This window comes from Mytilus trossulus, chromosome 5 (assembly GCF_036588685.1).
Source record: "Mytilus trossulus isolate FHL-02 chromosome 5, PNRI_Mtr1.1.1.hap1, whole genome shotgun sequence".
Taxonomy (NCBI): domain Eukaryota; kingdom Metazoa; phylum Mollusca; class Bivalvia; order Mytilida; family Mytilidae; genus Mytilus; species Mytilus trossulus.
Genome location: NC_086377.1, coordinates 599,177 through 619,478, shown reverse-complemented (window position 1 = coordinate 619,478; position 20,302 = coordinate 599,177). Strand labels below are relative to the sequence as shown.

At 30.6% G+C, this 20,302-nt stretch overlaps 1 protein-coding gene across 1 annotated transcript; it reads right to left on the bottom strand.

The window, feature by feature from the left end:
* Positions 1 to 7,800: 7,800 nt before the first annotated feature.
* On the bottom strand, positions 7,801 to 19,987 carry LOC134719268 (uncharacterized). The gene is made up of 3 exons (XM_063582272.1): positions 19,929 to 19,987; positions 18,074 to 18,163; positions 7,801 to 8,524 (listed from the first exon to the last, which is right to left on the bottom strand). Exons 1-3 carry the CDS (start codon positions 19,985 to 19,987, stop codon positions 7,801 to 7,803), a joined length of 873 nt encoding a protein of 290 aa, XP_063438342.1.
* Positions 19,988 to 20,302: the final 315 nt, after the last annotated feature.

Genomic DNA, 20,302 nt, shown 5'->3' with positions numbered 1-20,302 from the left:
ACAAACACCCTTTACTTTGGGAAATTCCAAAAATTATACTGATAAACCTTGCATTATGAAATTGGAATCTTAAATGTTCTGTTCTGAAAGTCCCTTTAAAACTATGTATAATGGTTTTGGAATAGCTGATACATATATGTTCTACGTCTGATTTTTAAGGGCAATTTGATCTAAAATTTGAAAATTTGAAAAATTATTTCACCATTTTTTAACTTAATTTTTAACATCAGGCTTGATTTATGGTTTTAACAAAATTTAAAGGAAATATAGTATTATTCCTTTTTATTTATGAATTTCCAAATGGAGGACAAAAGGTATAACATTATTTATCTTTATTTAAAATGTATTAACTATAATCTTTTGATGTTTTTTTTGTTTTGTGTTGTTGGTTGCTATTGAATGACTTACATATATCAAAACAATCCTCAGAAATAAAGATGTTTACTCTAAATTATATTTAATTCAAGTTAAAAGAATGTATCCATTCTGTATCATGAAATAATTAAATCCAAAATTCCAGTTATATAAGAATGTATCCATTCCGTATCATGATATAATTAAATCCAAAATTTCAGTTAAAAGAATGTATCCATTCCGTATCATGATATAATAAAATCCAAAATTACACTCAAAAGAATGTATCCATTCCGTATCATGATAATTAAATCCAAAATTTCAGTTAAAAAAAATGTATCCATTCCATATCATGATATAATAAATCCCAAATTCCACTAAAAAGAAAATGTATCCATTCCATATCATGATATAATTAAATCCCAAATTCCACTTAAAAGAATGTATCCATTCCGTATCATATATAATTAAATCCAAAATTTCAGTTAAAAAAATGTATCCATTCCGTATCATATGATATAATTAAATCCAAAATTTCAGGAAAAAAAATGTATCCATTCCATATCATGATAAAATTAAATCCCAAATTCCACTTAAAAGAATTTACGTATCCATTCCGTATCATGATATAATTAAATCCAAAATTTCAGTTAAAAAAATGTGTCCATTCCTTATAATGATATAATTAAATCCCAAATTCCAGTTAAAAGAATGTAATTAAATCCCAAATTCCAGTTAAAAGAATGTAATTAAATCCCAAATTCCAGTTAAAAGAATGTATCCATTCCATATCATGATATAATTAAATCCAAAATTCCAGTTAAAAGAATGGATCCATGAGCTACTGCCCACTGAGGATACGCACAACATATACTTTAGTACGCAGGAAGTTGTTGAGTTGCGAATCCAAAAACGCCTCACACAGTATAGCTGACCTTTATTAAGCCTGAAACCAAATTTCAGAAATCCTTGTATTGAAGTTCCTGAGAAAAAGGTGACGAAAATTTTCAACTTAGCTATCATGTGTAAATGATACAAGTGTTTGGATAACAGGAAGTTGTTAAGTAATGAATTTGAAAATGCATCGCACAGTAAAGCTGACTTTTATCAACACTGAAACCAAATTTCAGAAATCCTTGAATTGAAGTTTCTGAGAAAAAGGTGACGAAAATTTTCAACTTAGCTAACATGTGTAAATGATACAAGTGTTTGGTTAACAGGAAGTTGTTAAGTAATGAATTTGAAAATGCATTGCACAGTTTAGCTGCATTTTATCAACACTGAACCAAATTTCAGAAATTCTTGTATTGTTGATGCTGAAAGACAGAATGATGGACAGACAGACAAAGGTAAAACAGCATACCCCCACTTTGAGGGTTTAATTTAATCCCCAAATTCCAGTTAAAAGAATGTATCCATTCCGTATCATGATATGATTAAATCTCCCAAATTCAGTTTTAAGAATGTATCCATTCTGTTTCATGATATGATCAAATCCCCCAAATTAAAATTAAAAGAATGTATCTATTCCATATCATAATATAATTAAATCCCAAATTTTAGTTTAAAGAATGTATCCATTCCGTATCATGATATAATTAAATCCCAAATTCAAGTTAAAATAATGGACCCATTTCTGCATCACGATATAATTAAAACCCAACCATTTCTTTCTTTTTTTTTCTATTTTTCTTAAAATCATTAGACATTGTTAGAATGAAAACCATGCGTATTATTTTTTTTTTTTTTTTTTTTTTTCTATTTTTCTTAAAATCATTAAAAACCATCACCCATGCATTTTTTTGTTTTTTTTTCTATTTTTCTTAAAACTATATACACATTTGACACTATCCACATTCTCATAAATAATTTTTCTGTTTCCTTCTGAAAATCTTAACAAAAATAATGAAACACAATTTTGAAATGGTCATTCCCCTTTTTACACAAAAATTTGACAACTTAAATATGTTACATTTACAATAAAATTTACAAATTATTTAAAAACAACAAAGGTGGTGAAAGAGATATACTGGTACCAAACTTTTTCTCTCTGAAACATGTGTATCCATTTCTTTGAGTTCAAAGTTCATTTTTAAGCCAATTCTGTCATCAATACCAACTGAACAATTAAATTTGGATTCCAATGGATATCAGATAACAGTAAATTTGGAGGATGCAGTGCACCTTTGAATTTGAATTTGATCTTTTGGTGTTTTAACGCCACTTTGAAGCACTATATTTTGGCTATTTCATGGCGGCCACTTTGTATTGGTGGGGGAAGCCAGAGTGCCTTGAGAAAACCTCTGACCTTCAAAAGGAAAACTTACAACCCTAAGTCAATTAAGATTGGAGTCATGTGCACCCGCACAGGCAGGGTTCGAACTGTCTATCTCAGTGTTGACTGGCTAGTGATTACAGTAGTAAATACTTAAGACCACTTGGCCACTGAGGCTCCCATGTTCCTATGGATACCTTATTTACAGTGGTAAGACACATGGGATGTTCCTATAGATACCTTCATAACTTTGGAGAGGAACATGTGATGTTCCTATGGATACCTTTATTACTTTGGAGAGGAACATGCGATGTTCCTATATGGATACCTTCATTACTTTGAAGTTCCTATGGATACCTTTATTACTTTGGAGAGGAACCTGTGATGTTCCTATGGATACCTTCATAACTTTGGAGAGGAACATGATGTTCCTATGGATACCTTCATTACTTTGGAGAGGAACATGTGATGTTCCTATGGATACCTTTATTACTTTGAAGAGGAACATGTGATGTTCCTATGGATACCTTCATTACTTTGAAGAGGAACATGGGATGTTCCTATGGACACCTTCATTACTTTTGAGCGGAACATGTGACGCTCCTATGGATACCTTCATTACTTTGAAGAGGAACATGTGACGTTCCTATGGATACCGTCATTACATTGGAGAGGAACATGTGATGTTCCTATGGATACCTTCATTACTTTGGAAAGGAACATGTGATGTTCCAATGGATACCTTTATTATTTTGAAGAGGAACATGTGCCGTAATGTTCCTATGGGTATATTAATGTCTGGTAAAAATAGGACATGTTCCCATGGATATTCTAAATTCAGGGATCATCTAATTTACCAAATTTAAAATTTTAAAAAGAAGTTTAGAAAAGGACGGAGGATCTTTTTATCACTTTATTTAAATTCTGTATCTTTAGGTTTCAGTCCCCCTTTTTTCTGTTAGTTTGTTCTTTTTTTTTTAAGAGGGGAGGCTATTTCAATTAATCTAAATTTTAAATATTTGGCTTCCACTTTAAAATTTATCTAAACGAAGGAAATGTGTGAAACAATTATTTAATTTGAAATAAAAACTTGACAGTTACAAGTTTATATGAAGGGTTTGGTTATTCTGTTTTTTTTTATAATTTGTCCTTTGTCTATTATTAATTGAAAATTACTTTAGGAATTATGTTATTGAGACAGCAACTAAACAACATAAAAAAACCTGGACCCCAGAGGTCAATATAGTCTCCAACAAAAACAAGTTTCTATACTATAGGTCAAGTACTTAATTGTATGTTTTTGTGGTTTTTTTAAACACAATTTGTTTAAATAGAGTACACTTTGGCTCTTGTTTAACAACTTTAAGAAAGACCACTTTAATGGTTAATTTGAAAACTGGAATATCTTTATTAAAAACTGAAAGTTTAAACAGGAATATTTTTTCATTTTCATTTTTATCCAAAAGTATTAGGGTATTTGTGCTCCACAAACTTCAAAGCAACAATAAAATCATCACAACAATGTAAATACAACATTAACACATAACTTACTTCATTCAATGGACAGCAACTCTATCCCCATTCCCTATTTTATCTCCCCAAGTTCACCAGCCCATGGATGTAATCTTCTCTCTTTTATCTCCCCAAATACACCAGGCCCTGGGATTCCCCTCTCCTTTTATTGCCCAACTTCACCAGAGTCCCTGGGTTTTCCCTCCCCTTTCTTTAAGCCCTAAAATCCCAGGCTAAGGTATTTCCCTTATTCCTCCCTACCTGCCCAAAATATAAAGTCCCAGGTCAATTTTAAATAGATGTTGCTGTATTGGGCTAGTGGTTAATTAAATAGAACAATGAAAGAAAACATCAGCAAGCCAGCATAAGCTTTACATGTTAATTTATATATGCAATGCTAATTATCCTATGCAGGTTTGCAGGTTTATGCAGATTGTGCAGTGTTAGATACATTGTTATACTTGACTTGCCAGTGTTAACTTTGGATATATTATACTTTATATTTTTGTAAAAAAAAAAAAAAAAGTTAAACCCAGCAAGTAATGTAATAATGTTGTACTCAGACACTATAATAATGTAATATCATTCACATCAAGTTGTTGTAAGCCCAAATCTTTTGCTGAATTAAAAATTTTCAACTTATTTAAATGCAAGAAAAAAGATGTTTTAATTATTTAATTTGCTTTATTATTACTTTTAATAGATATTTAGTAAATTTTGTATACTTTTTTCTTTATAGATATTTAGTAAATTTTGTGTACTATTTTCTTTATATTTAGTAAATTTTGTGTACTTTTATCTTTATAGATATTTAGTAAATTTTGTGTACTTTTTTCTTTATAGATATTTAGAAAATTTTGTCGACTTTTTTTCTTTATAAATATTTAGTAAATTTTGTCAACTTTTTTCTTTATAGATATTTAGTAAATTTTGTCAACTTTTTTCTTTACAGATATTAAGTAAATTTAGTTGACTTTATTCTCTATAGATATTTATAGTAATAAATTTTGTTGACTTTTTTCTTTATAGATATTAAGTGAATTTTGTGGACTTTTTTCTTTATAGATATTTAGTAAATTTTGTTGACTTTTTTCTTTATAGATATTTAGTAAAATTTAGTCAACTTTTTTCTTTATAAATATTTAGTAAAATTTAGTTGACTTTTTTCTTTATAGATATTTAGTAAATTTTGTCAACTTTTTTCTTTACAGATATTAAGTAAATTTAGTTGACTTTATTCTCTATAGATATTTATAGTAATAAATTTTGTTGACTTTTTTCTTTATAGATATTAAGTGAATTTTGTGGACTTTTTTCTTTATAGATATTTAGTAAATTTTGTTGACTTTTTTCTTTATAGATATTTAGTAAAATTTAGTCAACTTTTTTCTTTATAAATATTTAGTAAAATTTAGTTGACTTTTTTCTTTATAGATATTTAGTAAATTTTGTCAACTTTTTTCTTTACAGATATTAAGTAAATTTAGTTGACTTTATTCTCTATAGATATTTATAGTAATAAATTTTGTTGACTTTTTTCTTTATAGATATTAAGTGAATTTTGTGGACTTTTTTCTTTATAGATATTTAGTAAATTTTGTTGACTTTTTTCTTTATAGATATTTAGTAAAATTTAGTCAACTTTTTTCTTTATAAATATTTAGTAAAATTTAGTTGACTTTTTTCTTTATAGATATTTAGTAAATTTTGTCAACTTTTTTCTTTACAGATATTAAGTAAATTTAGTTGACTTTATTCTCTATAGATATTTATAGTAATAAATTTTGTTGACTTTTTTCTTTATAGATATTAAGTGAATTTTGTGGACTTTTTTCTTTATAGATATTTAGTAAATTTTGTTGACTTTTTTCTTTATAGATATTTAGTAAAATTTAGTCAACTTTTTTCTTTATAAATATTTAGTAAAATTTAGTTGACTTTTTTCTTTATAGATATTTAGTAAATTTTGTCAACTTTTTTCTTTACAGATATTTAGTAAATTTAATCGACTTTATTCTCTATAGATATTTAGTAATAAATTTTGTTGACTTTTTTCTTTTAATACATATATATATATTTAATTTTGTCAACATTTTTCTTTATAGAAATTTAGTTAATTTTGTCGACTAATTTTGAACTATAAACACTAAACATATTGTATAGATGCCGATCTTTGTTGAAGACTATGTTGACCTAAAGATGCCTTGTTTTTGTTGTTTGTTAAGTACCCCTCATTGATGTATACCAAATATATTCTTTAATAATTTATCAGAAGCTGCCAAATTAAGATACAGAAACCTTATTTAATATTTTATCAAATATTAAAAGAATGGTCAAGGTCAAAATGAACAAATGCGAAATTTTAAGGATGTTTAATAGGAAATAAGTGATATTTTTATTTTTTGTTTTACTTCTGATCTGTTACTTTTTATAAATGATCACCAGAAGTGGTAATTTTATCCTTTCATCCAGAAGTGAAAATTGCTGAAAAAAATTCCCTTTATTTAAACTATGAAATTTATGTAGGGGACTTTAATGTTCATTTTCTTTCTAAAGGGTGGTTTCAATTTAAATGTTTTAATTGAGTCAAAGGAAATATTTTGCATTTTTCATCAAAATTTCAAAAGCGAAATGGAATGTTGCACTGTTATGCTGGATTTTTATGCCCCATACATGGGCATTATGTTTTCTGGTCTAACCCGTTCGTCTGTTTGTTGGTCCATTCGTTTGTTTGTCTGTCACACTTTGGGTTAAAAGTTACTCAGGTATTAGATGCAACTTTAAAATATTTCTATACCCCTGAGTCAACCCTTGGGGAAGGGAGCTATTTTTGTTCTTATTTGTGAAAATAGGTACACATATTTGTAAAGCTGTTTAGCAGGAATATGCTACTTACATGTGCTTGTTGCTTTTAAGCAATTAATCATATCTGTGATCCTGCTAACAGATATAATCATTCTGTAGAAGTAAACATTGACCTTGACCTGCAGTGCATATCTTTGACCTTGCAAATAACCATTCTTACAAATAGTTTGATCTTAACTCTAGTAGACCTCTACCCTATAAAGGAGTATATGCATGACCATTCTATTCTTGGCAATGTTGACCTAAACTTCTAAACCTCTAACCTATGACCAAACATCAATGAAAATGTTGACCTGAAATGATTGGATATCTATACTGATTGACCTTGACCTGACTGATAATTGTGGTGATCCATTTTGACAGTTTCACATGTCTTGGATAAAAAGAACAGTGGTTACAAAAAGACAGACACACACTCTTTATAAATTTCCAAGTTCTGTAAATTAAACATTAAAAACTTTCATTTAAATTACTACAAAATAATTTCATAAAACTTTAATGATTTAAAAATAGCCAAAATTATAAAAAAAATATTTTGAAGTTTGAAGAAATTGTGTTATTTAACAAAGAATGAAAATCTTTCAAAAATAAACTGAATGACCATAAATGAAAACAAAAAAAATCAAGTTTCAAAAATTAACTTTTCTAAACATTTTTTTTAAAACTAAAACAAAAATTTATACTTTTCCAATCTTTTTTTTCAAACTAAAGCAAAAATTTAAACATTTCCAATTTTACTTTTTTAAAGAAAATATACAAAATGTATATGTATTTACCAAAAATTAACCAAAAAATTAGACAGCTGAGACAGTTTGGTATGAAGTAACAAGGCAGCCTAGCACTCTAGCCACCTGTCTCCACCCAGCAAACCTCCCAGCTGCCACAGGGACAGGAGCAACATCAACCACTGGAGCAGGGATCACCTCCCAGTCCAAAGGAACACCTACATCATTACCTATAACAACATACGGTGTGACTGGAGTGGCTGGAACCTCAACATCTTCAGGACCATACCAGACAGTCTCTTCAGCGTGGTTGGTTGTTGCATCCTCGTCCACTACCTCCTCGAACACAACAGTCTCCTCCTCTGTTGGCAGGAAAGACACAGTCTCCTCCAGGAACCAGTCGGCTGGGTCCTCCACCGTTGTGTCTATACCACACAGCACAGACAGCTCGATGACCTCTTCCTCCTCCAGAGTTGACTCCAGAACCGAGAGCTCCTCGCCAGCTATCTCAACCTCGACTATATCATCCTCGTCATCAGCAATTTGAATAGCTGCTTCAGGAACCATGACAGAGAATAATCGTGCCCGAGGTACAATAACTGCTTCGAAATGTTCAGGTTGATCATTTCTTGGCAGCTCAGGAGACGCAACTGGAACAAGTACTGGTTCTGGCTCCAACCCTAAAAGACGACGAGAGCATCGTGGTGCCTCTAGTCGTGGAGCCACATAGCCGTATGGCATACCAACTCGTCGGAGACGCCTGTTCATCTGGTTGTCCACATATTTCCTCACACTGAAATATAATATATTGAATATAATACATAATCTGCTTTCCCACTTTTTTTTAACATAACATTCACGTGTCAAATTGATTATGAAACAAGGTCATTGAGATACTGTAAATTCAGAAATTATTACATTTTTAAGAAAGTACCAAATCATCCATTTAAAAAAAAAATCACAAATTCTGAATTTACAGTGACAAAGAAAATAAATAGAAATTGTTCACTGTTTCAGAAAATAAGATTTCATAGTTCAAGGAGCAAGTAAGGTATAGGTCTTTTTTTCAAATTTTCGTGCATGTTTAAAAAACAGGCAGAAAAACTAGTTGAGAAATCGTCCTGTTTTCCAACTCATTTTAGACAATTGACCGTTTCTGAATCTAATGCATTCTGGGTAATACTTTCAAAAGTGTACACCAAAGCGTCTTGATTGGTTAAAAACATCCAAACAACTGAAATTTAACCAATGGTATGACGATATTTCACTTTGGTGTATGAACAATTAGATTACCCATAGTTCTTTAGATTCTGAAAAGGCGAATTGAAAACAGAGCGTGAGAGCTCTACATACTAAATATCAAAGTCAGAAAGGTCATGCAGTTTGATGTTTAAAGTTCTAGTCTTTTGTCAACATACCAGTTATATTATCTCCTATCTAATATTAACAAGTTTTCATTCAAGTTTGTGGCAAGTCCCAATTTGTCTTACTTATGATGTCATGAAAACACTTGTACCACATGTGGAGCAGGATCTGCTTACCCTTCCGGAGCACCTGAGATCACCCCTAGTTTTTGGTGGGGTTCGTGTTGCTTATTCTTTAGTTTTCTATGTTGTGTCATGTGTACTATTGTTTGTTTGTCTTTTTTTATTTTTTGCCATGGTGTTGTCAGTTTATTTTCCATTTATGAGTTTGACTGTCCCTCTGGTATCTTTCTTCCCTCTTTTGTACATAAATTTTCACAAAAATTGACATATTTCACTAATCTGGTAATTGATTTAGCTATAATTATAAACCATCAAGTGTGATAGGATATTTATCCACTCGAGGCAGCTAAATTTTCAATTTAAAATGTGAGGCTCGCCCATGCATTTTAAACATTTAAAATTTAACTGTCAAGAGTGCACTGGATAAATATCATTTGTTTGGAAAGAATATTCATGTTATTTTTTGCATATTTATGTTTTTTTGCTAACACAATTATTCATTTTTATTTTAGTACACAGCTGTATCCTGCATTTGTTTGGAAAGAATATTCATGTTAATTCTATTTCCAGTTTTGACCACAGGCCAGAACATTTCTTTCCCAAAACCTTCCAACCCACCTACATCTTAAAAAATCTTTAATCCTGTGATGTTCATTGTTTTTACTTCATAATGTTACAGTCTTAATCAGGCTATTCTACAAAACTGTTTCATATTTTATCATCTTGGACTTTCAGAGATATAACACTTCAGCATAGGATTTTGTTGTTTTTGAAGGTCATATGTAAAAAGAGACCTATTACCGGTGAATTACGTTTGCGCGCATTACCATAACATTTGCGTGCAAAAATCATTACGTTTGCGCACAGCTTTTGATTACAATTGCGCGCATTTTTTGACAGGTAAACTCGGGTTAAATACAGGTAATAATAGTTATTTATTTATAATTTGTTCAATTTTTTACAAGTATAAGTACTCATTCCGTTAGTCTTAGTGCCATGCTCACCAACGATGAGATGGAAGTGGGATTTCGAGCAAGATAAGTCCGTTTTATTATGCACAAGCACTAAATCCTAGAAATATGTACATATAAAAATGTTAAAATGATGAAACATAGCTTATCTTAAAGGTAAAAGTATTGATAAATTCATTAAACTTTACATGTCTGTACGTGCAGAAACTCCATGTATATGCCTTCGTGTAACTTCACAGACTAACTTAAATTATTCACTAACGATCACTATTTGTTGAAACACTTTTCTCTTTTAAACATTCGCAATGAAGTTACTGTTACATGTATGCTTTAAGCTATACTTCAGAGTTTATAGTGATCACTTTTAGTATATAATTAGTTAGAATTCAAGATGAACGATATATAATTTGAATTAAGAAATATTTTCAAAATTAATATTTTATAGTCATATATTTATTATGAAAATAAAAAAATATATAGTGAATTATAATTTAGGTGAATTTTTATTTATATTTTTACCTGAGTTTACCTGTAAAATGAATGCGCGCAAACATAAAACATTTTAATCCCCAAATGCGGGCAAACGTAGTGCGCCCCCTATTACAAATCAAATCAAATATCAAATCAAATATGTTTATTGGATAATCAATATATATGTACAGTGCACAATTGATGTCTTCCACACAATGAACAGATATTAAAACAATTAATACAAAATAAATGCATATACATTAGAAATAATATCTGGACAGAGCCAATATAAGTTGTAAAACATTAATATAGTTCAAAAGCTTTTTCAATAAAAGTACAGATAGCTTTTGTATCAATTTTGTTTAAAGGATACATAATGTTATGTAGAATAGTAGATTCCTTTTCCCTTTTATTTAAATCCGAGGGGTCGATATTTAATTTTTTGAAGAGATCTTGTCTTAAAATTACATGTATTAATAGTCCAGCTATCTTTATTCTAAGGTTTTAATATTTGTATTAATGGCAATCATACCATTTATTTCTAGATAATATAAAAAAAATGGCTGGAAAAACATTCAGGAACCTTTATTTAAGCAATCTTTAACTTTTCCAATTCTGATCATACAGCTGTTCATGAGGCAAACATTTTAAAGGGGAACCACATGATAAAAATACTGTTTTATCCACACAATTACTCATCAGAGGCAATCTAATCAAAACATTTGGAGAACCAAACAAGGAAGTTTAACTGCTAACTTTAAAATTCTAATATATTAATGTAGCTGTGGATTTATTTATTTTAGTGGGTATCAATTTTCATGTATTAAGGAAAACTTGCTTTTTCATGGATATTTGATTTCTTGGTTTTTCCTGAGTCTTTTCAGGCAAACCCTATAGAAAATTTGTAATTTGTTGAACATTTGAATGTGTGGTACAATGGTAGCTACAAAACCACAAAAACTTGTATCCAACGAATAATACTGAATCCACAGTATACACAATATTTACTTAGGGAGCTACCATTTGATTTTTATCGGGGGGCAAGGATGAAAAATTTTGTCCTGCATTTTTTTTTAGTAGTAATCTCTGTCCTGCCTTTTTATTTTTCACTCTATCCAGTTCTGCTTTGATTTAAAAGTTTATCCTGACTTTTTTTACATAAATTGTCGTCCTGACTTTTTTTTTTGCAAGTGTCTCATCCTGCCTTTTTTTTTTACTCAAAACTCCTGTCCTGCCTATTTTTTTTAAATTTCATCCTAGCCCCATCATAAAAATCAAATGGTAGCTGCCTTATAATTGACAGAAAAAGAAGGGGAGTCTCTTACTATTCATGAAATTTGTAAGTTTAATGGTAATTCTAAAACTTGAAATAAAGGTTTTAACTGTCAAAAAAATAAGTGTTGTTTTTCAGAAAAATCCTTTTAAAATCAAGGGGAGATAATTGTATTAAAATTTACAGGACAAATTGAATTCTTGAAAAAAAGTAAGGCATGTGACCCCTATTGTCTTTTTATTTGTTATTTTTCTGTGCAATTTATAAAAATGAAATACTCTCGTTGAATCATTACCAATTCTATTGTTTAATGTTTTCCTCTTTAAGGGAATAAAATGCTTTGCTGAGAACAACTAGGTATACACCTGCAGAGGTCCAACCCTGAACAGTTGGGGCAAAAATGGAAATAATATTCAAGCTTGATACAGGTCTAAATTTAGATTGCAATTAAATATTTGACATGTTATAGGTTTTTGAATAAATGCAGTCAAAGAACTTGAAATTGGTTATAATGAATTGAATTTATATTCAATTAAAGATTTCTTGCTGTTGTGTAATACACTGTGCTGTTTTTGAGTTAATGTCCATATGTTGATGAAGGATGGACAGACGGACAGACAATGGTATACCATACTACGTCCTGTAGATGGGCTTATAAAAATTAAGTTTCCCCTATATAAAAATGGTAGCTGCCTTATAATTGACAGAAAAAGAAGGGGAGTCTCTTACTATACATGAAATTTGTAAGTTTAATGGTAATTCTAAAACTTGAAATAAAGGTTTTAACTGTCAAAAAAATAAGTGTTGTTTTTCAGAAAAATCCTTTTAAAATCAAGGGGAGATAATTGTATTAAAATTTACAGGACAAATTGAATTCTTGAAAAAAAGTAAGGCATGTGACCCCTATTGTCTTTTTATTTGTTATTTTTCTGTGCAATTTATAAAAATGAAATACTCTCGTTGAATCATTACCAATTCTATTGTTTAATGTTTTCCTCTTTAAGGGAATAAAATGCTTCGCTGAGAACAACTAGGTATACACCTGCAGAGGTCCAACCCTGAACAGTTGGGGCAAAAATGGAAATAATATTCAAGCTTGATACAGGTCTAAATTTAGATTGCAATTAAATATTTGACATGTTATAGGTTTTTGAATAAATGCAGTCAAAGAACTTGAAATTGGTTATAATGAATTGAATTTATATTCAATTAAAGATTTCTTGCTGTTGTGTAATACACTGTGCTGTTTTTGAGTTAATGTCCATATGTTGATGAAGGATGGACAGACGGACAGACAATGGTATACCATACTACGTCCTGTAGATGGGCTTATAAAAATTAAGTTTCCCCTATATAAAAAAAATAGTTGATTTTTTTAATTTCATTTAATGTATCTTGGGGAACTGGTCTATCTTCAGCATATCAATAAAAACAAAAAATAACGGGTGAACAACAATGAAACAGCAACACTACAAAACAAATAACTTAACCTCTGGAGGTCAACAGTTGTTGATTTCAAAACAGATAAGTATCTTTAATTTACATGTTATTTTTTCTGCTTATACATGTACAAAGGCATTGGAACACAAAACTTCTACATATGCCTGAGTAAAGTCCCCTTAAGCTTGTACCCAAGACCTTGACTAAAATTAATTTGGCTTGTTAAATGTTCACAATGTTTACTTTGACCCTTTGAAAAAAATATAAATAGAGTTGTGTTATAAGCATGCTCATGTTATGCCCCTAGCATACGTCAATAGATATAAAAATTTCACCAAATTTTCATTAAAGTTGATGGAATCATTTTTGAGTGATTGTCCGAAAACTGGAAAATCTCCCTTTTTTTGAGGATAAAACTTCATGACATGGAAATGAAAAATCTAAAATTTATAAAAATCGAATGTTCAATGTTTCTGGCAGAAAAACTAAGTCCATTTATAAGTAAAATGCGCAAAAAATGGAATTTTATTTTTACAAAATTTACTTCTAAAATACTTTTTAATGATCATATGATGATTAACAAGAAATATATGAGCTTCTATTCAGTGACTCAACAATAGCTCACCTGACCAATATAAGATTTTTAAAACAAAAATTTCTACTTTTGCCAGCGATTTTTAATTGTCTAGCTTTTTACATACAGTTTTTACCGCAAACCACTTAAATCAGAATGAGATCCTTACAAAGATATCTTTTAATTCATGAGGTCCTTTGTAATACGGAAGTACGGGTTGGGGCGTTTCCGTTTATGCATGCTTTGGCAAACTTTACAGGTTGCAAGTGAGAAACATATATTGATACGAGGTATTAAATAATGATACAAATTAATAAACTAACCTTTTGCTTGACCCAGTATTTATATCTTTCATTAAGAACTAGAGGCTCTCAAGAGCCTGTGTCGCTTACCTTGGTCTATGTGCATATTAAACAATGGACACAGATAAATTCATGACAAAATTGTGTTTTGGTGATCATGATGTGTTTGTAGATCTTACTTTACTGGACATTCTTCTTGCTACAATTATCTCTATCTATAATGAACTTGGCCCAGTAATTACTGTGGAAAATATATTCAAAATTTACAAAAATTTATGAAAATTGTTAAAAAATGACTATAAAGGGCAATAACTCCTAAAGGGGTAAACTGACAAGTTTGGTTTAATTTGGCCCTGTAGTTTCAGGAGAAGATTTTTGTAAAAGTTAACAACAACAACGGACGCAAAGTGATGGGAAAAGCTCACATGGCCCTTCGGGTCAGGTGAGCTAAAAATCTAACCTGGTCTGTTTTCTTGGCCGTGCAATGATGAAATAACCAACCCAATCATGGGTAGGGCACTTTCACCTTCTTTGTGAGAAGTGAGTTAGGGATGTTATGGAACTGCGATCAAAGAAATTGTTTATAAAAACCACTACAATGTATCAATTGTTTTACTTTAACTGCCAAAAGCCTATGAGATTTGTCATTAAACGTAGTACCGCGTTTGACACCTTTCTTTGAAGTATAATATATTTAAGAACTGATAAATAAAGTTACCGTAGGTAAGTTTATAAGTTATCACGTTGTAATTAAAACAGATGTAATGCGACGCCATCAATTTTCGTCGTCTGTTCAGATACTTTATTGAGCTAAGGACAACCCATGCTTTGCAAATTTTAGGGGGGGCACACGTCTGCCATGCCCCAGCCTAAATCCGCCCTTGACTTGACACTTCGGTTTTGTACATTTCACGAGCAGGAGATTTTTAATTTACCGGTAGTCAAATACAAACTTATAACCCCATCAAAGTATCGTACTTTACATAAATTTCAAGAAAATCAACCAAAAACTAACCAAAAAGAGACTCAATTTTGCGGAGTTATCTCACCTTCCAATTTTAATTTCCATATGAAATTAAAGGTGCTGATTTTGAGTTCTCTTCAAGTTAGATTTTATGGGACTATTTTCAGTGTATTATAAAGGGTAAAATGTTATAGGACATTTTCTGTTGCAAATAGTTTAAGGTTAAATCTTAGTTTGACTGGACTATTAATCCATACAATGGCTTCCAGTTTGATGTGTAAAAATTAGCTGGCAAAATAAGGCATACCTGTCAACTGACCCGTATCCTGCGGATGTGACCCAAGATTTTTACAATTCTGAGGGATCACCCAGGATTTCGGAAAATGACCCTGCATTTCGCAGCCTTGAAATTGATTTCATAAGTGATTTTCCTTTAAAATACCGGCCAATTCGTAGTTCTTCCATGAAAAGGTAGTTCAGCTAGCTTAGTCCGGACGTCCAACGGCTGTTTTGCCAGACAAGCTGGGGCCGTGGGACATCCCGGAGTCCCGATAAAGGTCCTATCCCCCCTCTGATAAGGAGATAATTTTTGATGAAGTTGAATACTGACTGTCCATTTTTGTACTTATATATTCCTTTTTAGAAGACAAAAGTTGTCACAATTTTATGCAGTTCTTTCTGAGCTTTTTATATTTTTTATATACTTTACATACATGGGTCATAAAGTTTTAGAAACTAATTATTGGATTAAGTCAATATTTCTGTGTAAAATATTTTTCATTTAACATGAATTGACAAGTTATTATTAAGGAAGACAACCCACGAAACATTCACTTTTATATTGGTTCACAAATCATCAAATTAGACTAGTTAAAGCAATATTTTGTTCAAAGGGGAGACAATAAATGAAACTTACAAATTAAGTCCCCTTATTTTCTAGTCCTTTATGTCTGAAATTCCTTTAAATCTTTGAAAACATTTTGTTAAACATTTGATTTTTTTTCAACTTTTATACTCTCAAATTGTAACCTATATTGCTTCTTCAATTAAATATCTACATCATAGAAGAAGTATGATAGTGAAAACATGTCAAAACTATTTTCTCTCACTCAATACTGCCTACACATTAGTGATAAATGCTTTTTTTGATGAGGCTGGGTGGATTTGTCAAATAAGTTCATAAGTCTTAACGGTGGTAAAATAGATTTGTAAATTTTGTCTCTGTTTTGAGGTGGTTTTTTTATTTTTTTTAAAAACACCCAAGAGTGTCTACCTTAATTTAAAAGTGTTGGTTATAACAGTTTTTAGAAATCCAATTCAGTAGAGATTAAACCACAGGACATACAAGTCAAGACTCAAAGTGAACAAAACGAAATATTTTTGGATTAGGTTATCTAAGGTTCTTTTTTTCTGTTATTTAAAAGGTGCTCTTTTCTAAGTTTAGCTTATCATATTTAATTAGAGTGGATTGGGAAACAAGTTGTTGCAACTGATATTAATCCCTTTCCACTTTGCAGATGCGAGTGCTGTCGTGTGGTGGCATCCCTTTATTTAAAAAGGGGACAGAATTAAGGACAGTAGCTTGTTAAGGTATTTTTTTAATTTGAAGCAAAATAGAAGGTCAAATAAAAAGTGTGGGCACTGCCAAGATATATAACACTATATTACAAAGTTCACATGATTTTGTTTTTTTATCTCAGTTTTACCAATATATATTAATAAGGAGAAGTGGTATGAATGCTCATTAGATAACTAATGACCAGAGTTTAAATGAAGTGGATATGTAAATCAAGTATAGGCCACCATATGCTTTCTAAAGCTAGACTCACACCACAAATGTTGATTATTCTTTTGTTTATCAAGTTATGACAAAGTTGACAATTTGAAAAGCTTCAATTCACTTTTTGAACCTCAGGTCCCACTTACTTTGGTTGTGGCTACATAGAGCTATCCTCATCTGTCATACTGTTATTCCCCAAATGAACAATTAGACATTTTTTTTATTCTAAATGCTTTCACATATTGATCTGATTTTTAGTATGCGAGCTAGTCTACTACCACAAGTCATAGATCATAAATTTGCTATAGAAATTACTGATGTCACATTACACATGACAACATTTTATGGAGGATCCGGCATCTTAAAAGTGGACATGCTTTGGCAGAAAACAATTATTAGACTGCTTTTGGGCAAAGAAAATATCTGACAAAGTTGAGTGAAGATATTATGGTAGGACACATTTGGGGAAAAGAAATTGTACATGTTTGGTCTAGATACCATTTTGTGGACACATAGCAGGGAAATAAACAAGTTTGAGACTGTTACATGTATATATATGGATAACTTTTTTGTCCAGGAACATGTGAAGCTATTATCTGGCAAAATACAACACTAAACAAAATACAAAGGTCTCCTTTTCTAGTGGAACTTAACCTGAGAATGACCATGGTCCAAACTTACAGTACAGGGTATCCTGTGTTATCTGACAAACTGGGGGACCAGGACAAAAATGTCAGATTAAGTAGTGTGTTGGAATACTGGGTTTTTCTGCTAGGATCGGCATAATTTGGACCTTAGGACAATGTGTCAGTTAAAGCAGGATGTATTAATACTCAGGTGTGTGATAGGGTTAGGGTTACATTACACTGTATATAGTATGTGTGTTCCTATAGGGAGTTTATTTTGAACCCTTGAACTATGTATCAAGAGACCTTACATACAATGTAGCACTCATTTCAGCTTGTCATAATAAATGTACGATAATCTATTGGTCAGTACCATTTCTTACTTGTTTTACTAATTCATTGAGACATTTTTCTATGTTTCTATGAAAAGAGATTATAATATTATATAACTTACCGTGGAGCAACTGGAGGTAGGCCGTTCCCTTCAATTTCTGCTACTACTCTTGCGTTGATTGCCATTCTCTTTGTATTCTCTATATGTGGGCTGAAAACAAAAATTGAAACCAATGGTGAAAATTTGTCAATGAAAAAATACAATCTTAAAATTAAATATGAAACAATCCTTAAATGTAACCATGGTAACCACTTATTTATGATTGTTAAGTTTTTACTTTATTTAAACCAATTTATTGACTGTTCATCCCAACTAAAAAATAATTATTTTCTAACCCTCCACCACCCTATAAAATTGATAAAAATACGTAATTTTCTCAAAACCCAAAAAGATTAATTAATCTTCCCAACCAAAATAAAATATTAGATATTAAAAAAATAAATGTGACAAGAGCATTTAACTGAAAAGAAACAAAAAATGATTTAAATTCAAGGAATGTTTATTAAGATTTGACCACCTGACCACTGCATTCAACCAATCATATGGCAGTCCATCCTGTTTTGTAACACAAAGTACACAGTAAGTTACTGTTACTAACTGAAGGCTTTATGAGGAGAGAAATTCTGTTTACATAAAAAAAATGTAATTTTCTCAGAAAAAAGGATACCAATAAAAATATATCTTCCAATAATTCGATTGACCAAAGTCTAAATATTTACTGAAATGATTGTTAAATAAAATTTAGAAACTATTTTATTACCAATTCAATGATTTCAATGAGCAAAAATTATAAGAACTCATTATAAATATTAAAATTCGATGTATAAATTTGAAAATTATCAACTCTCCTATAGGACTATAGGAGATTTAATTTTTACTATTTCTGTTCTTATTTTCAAGCACAAAATAAAGGATTATCCCAAATGATTTATAAATGAATTTTTTGAATGACAAACATTTATTCCTCCTTCTAAAACTGATGCATTATTTCTTATGTGAATATGTAGTCCATGGTCATCAGTACACCAACTACCATTCATATAGCTTGTCAGTAGTCTCCAAACTTTCTACAACAGCTGGAAACATCTCCAGCCAGTGGTAAGTTGTTATTCTTCTTATATACGTTATACAAAAGATTTAGACAGAAAAAATAGATATATGTATGTAGGATTCAAATCTATGGTGGGTTCCAAATCTATAGCAGATTCCTAATCTATGGCAAATATGACGTCATGCCATCCCAAATCTATGGCAGATTTTTACAATCCTAATCTATGGCAAGTTTTGTAATTTGCTAATCTATGGTTTCTAAATCTATGGGAAATTTTGAACTAATGAAAAACAATGCAATACATATATATGATCAATGACTTGCCTGAAACCAGTAGAAATTTACGACATGTCTATAAATATTTGTGAAATAATGGTCAACCAAATCGTTATGGTTAACTATTTGTTTTTGTAAATGATGAATTCCTCAATTTAACAGACTTCAGGCTTGAAATGTTATGCACTGTAAAAATTAAAAAAAATATATATAATCATGGTACCTATATTTTACCCATTCCTTAGACCAACTAGTAAATCCCTTAACAAAAAAGAGTAAAAAAAATAAAAATAAACAGTTTGAATTTTCAAATAATATTTATTATATCGTTAATACATATTTTGTATTTGTTGACAATTTAAATCAAATAGATATCCGTTAATTTTATCTTTTACTTTATAAATTTTGCCAGCTGCAGGTAGTAAAATATTTACTATAACTCCTTTTTTAATAATCCGGTACTGATAAAAGTGGTGCCCTAGCTTGTAGATCGCGCGTTTTGGCTGTAACAGCACATTTTGACCCTCTTCCAAATTATAGGTCACATCTTCCTTAAAATCATCCGCAAACTGTTGTCCAGGATAATACCTTCTTCTGGAAATGTGTTCAAATCTATGAGCTTGGCAATCGTTTGTGGCAGCTACCATGTAATATTGCGTTATTCCATTGTGACGCAAGTTTAAGATCTGCCATAGATTTGGAGAAAAACAAAAATCTGCCATAAATTTGAGTTGTTTGGCGTTTGTAACATCACATTTGCAATGGATTAGGAATCTGCCATAGATTTGGGATCCGCCATATATTTGAGTCCTACATGTATAATTTATTTCACCACATGTTTTAGAGGGTTTTCTTAAGCGTAGATTTAAGTTTAGATGTTATGTAATAATTCAATATTTCAGTGAATTTGCCATTATTTTGCAGGTTTCTCTTCGACTTGTGGTTGGTAAGTTTGTCATTAT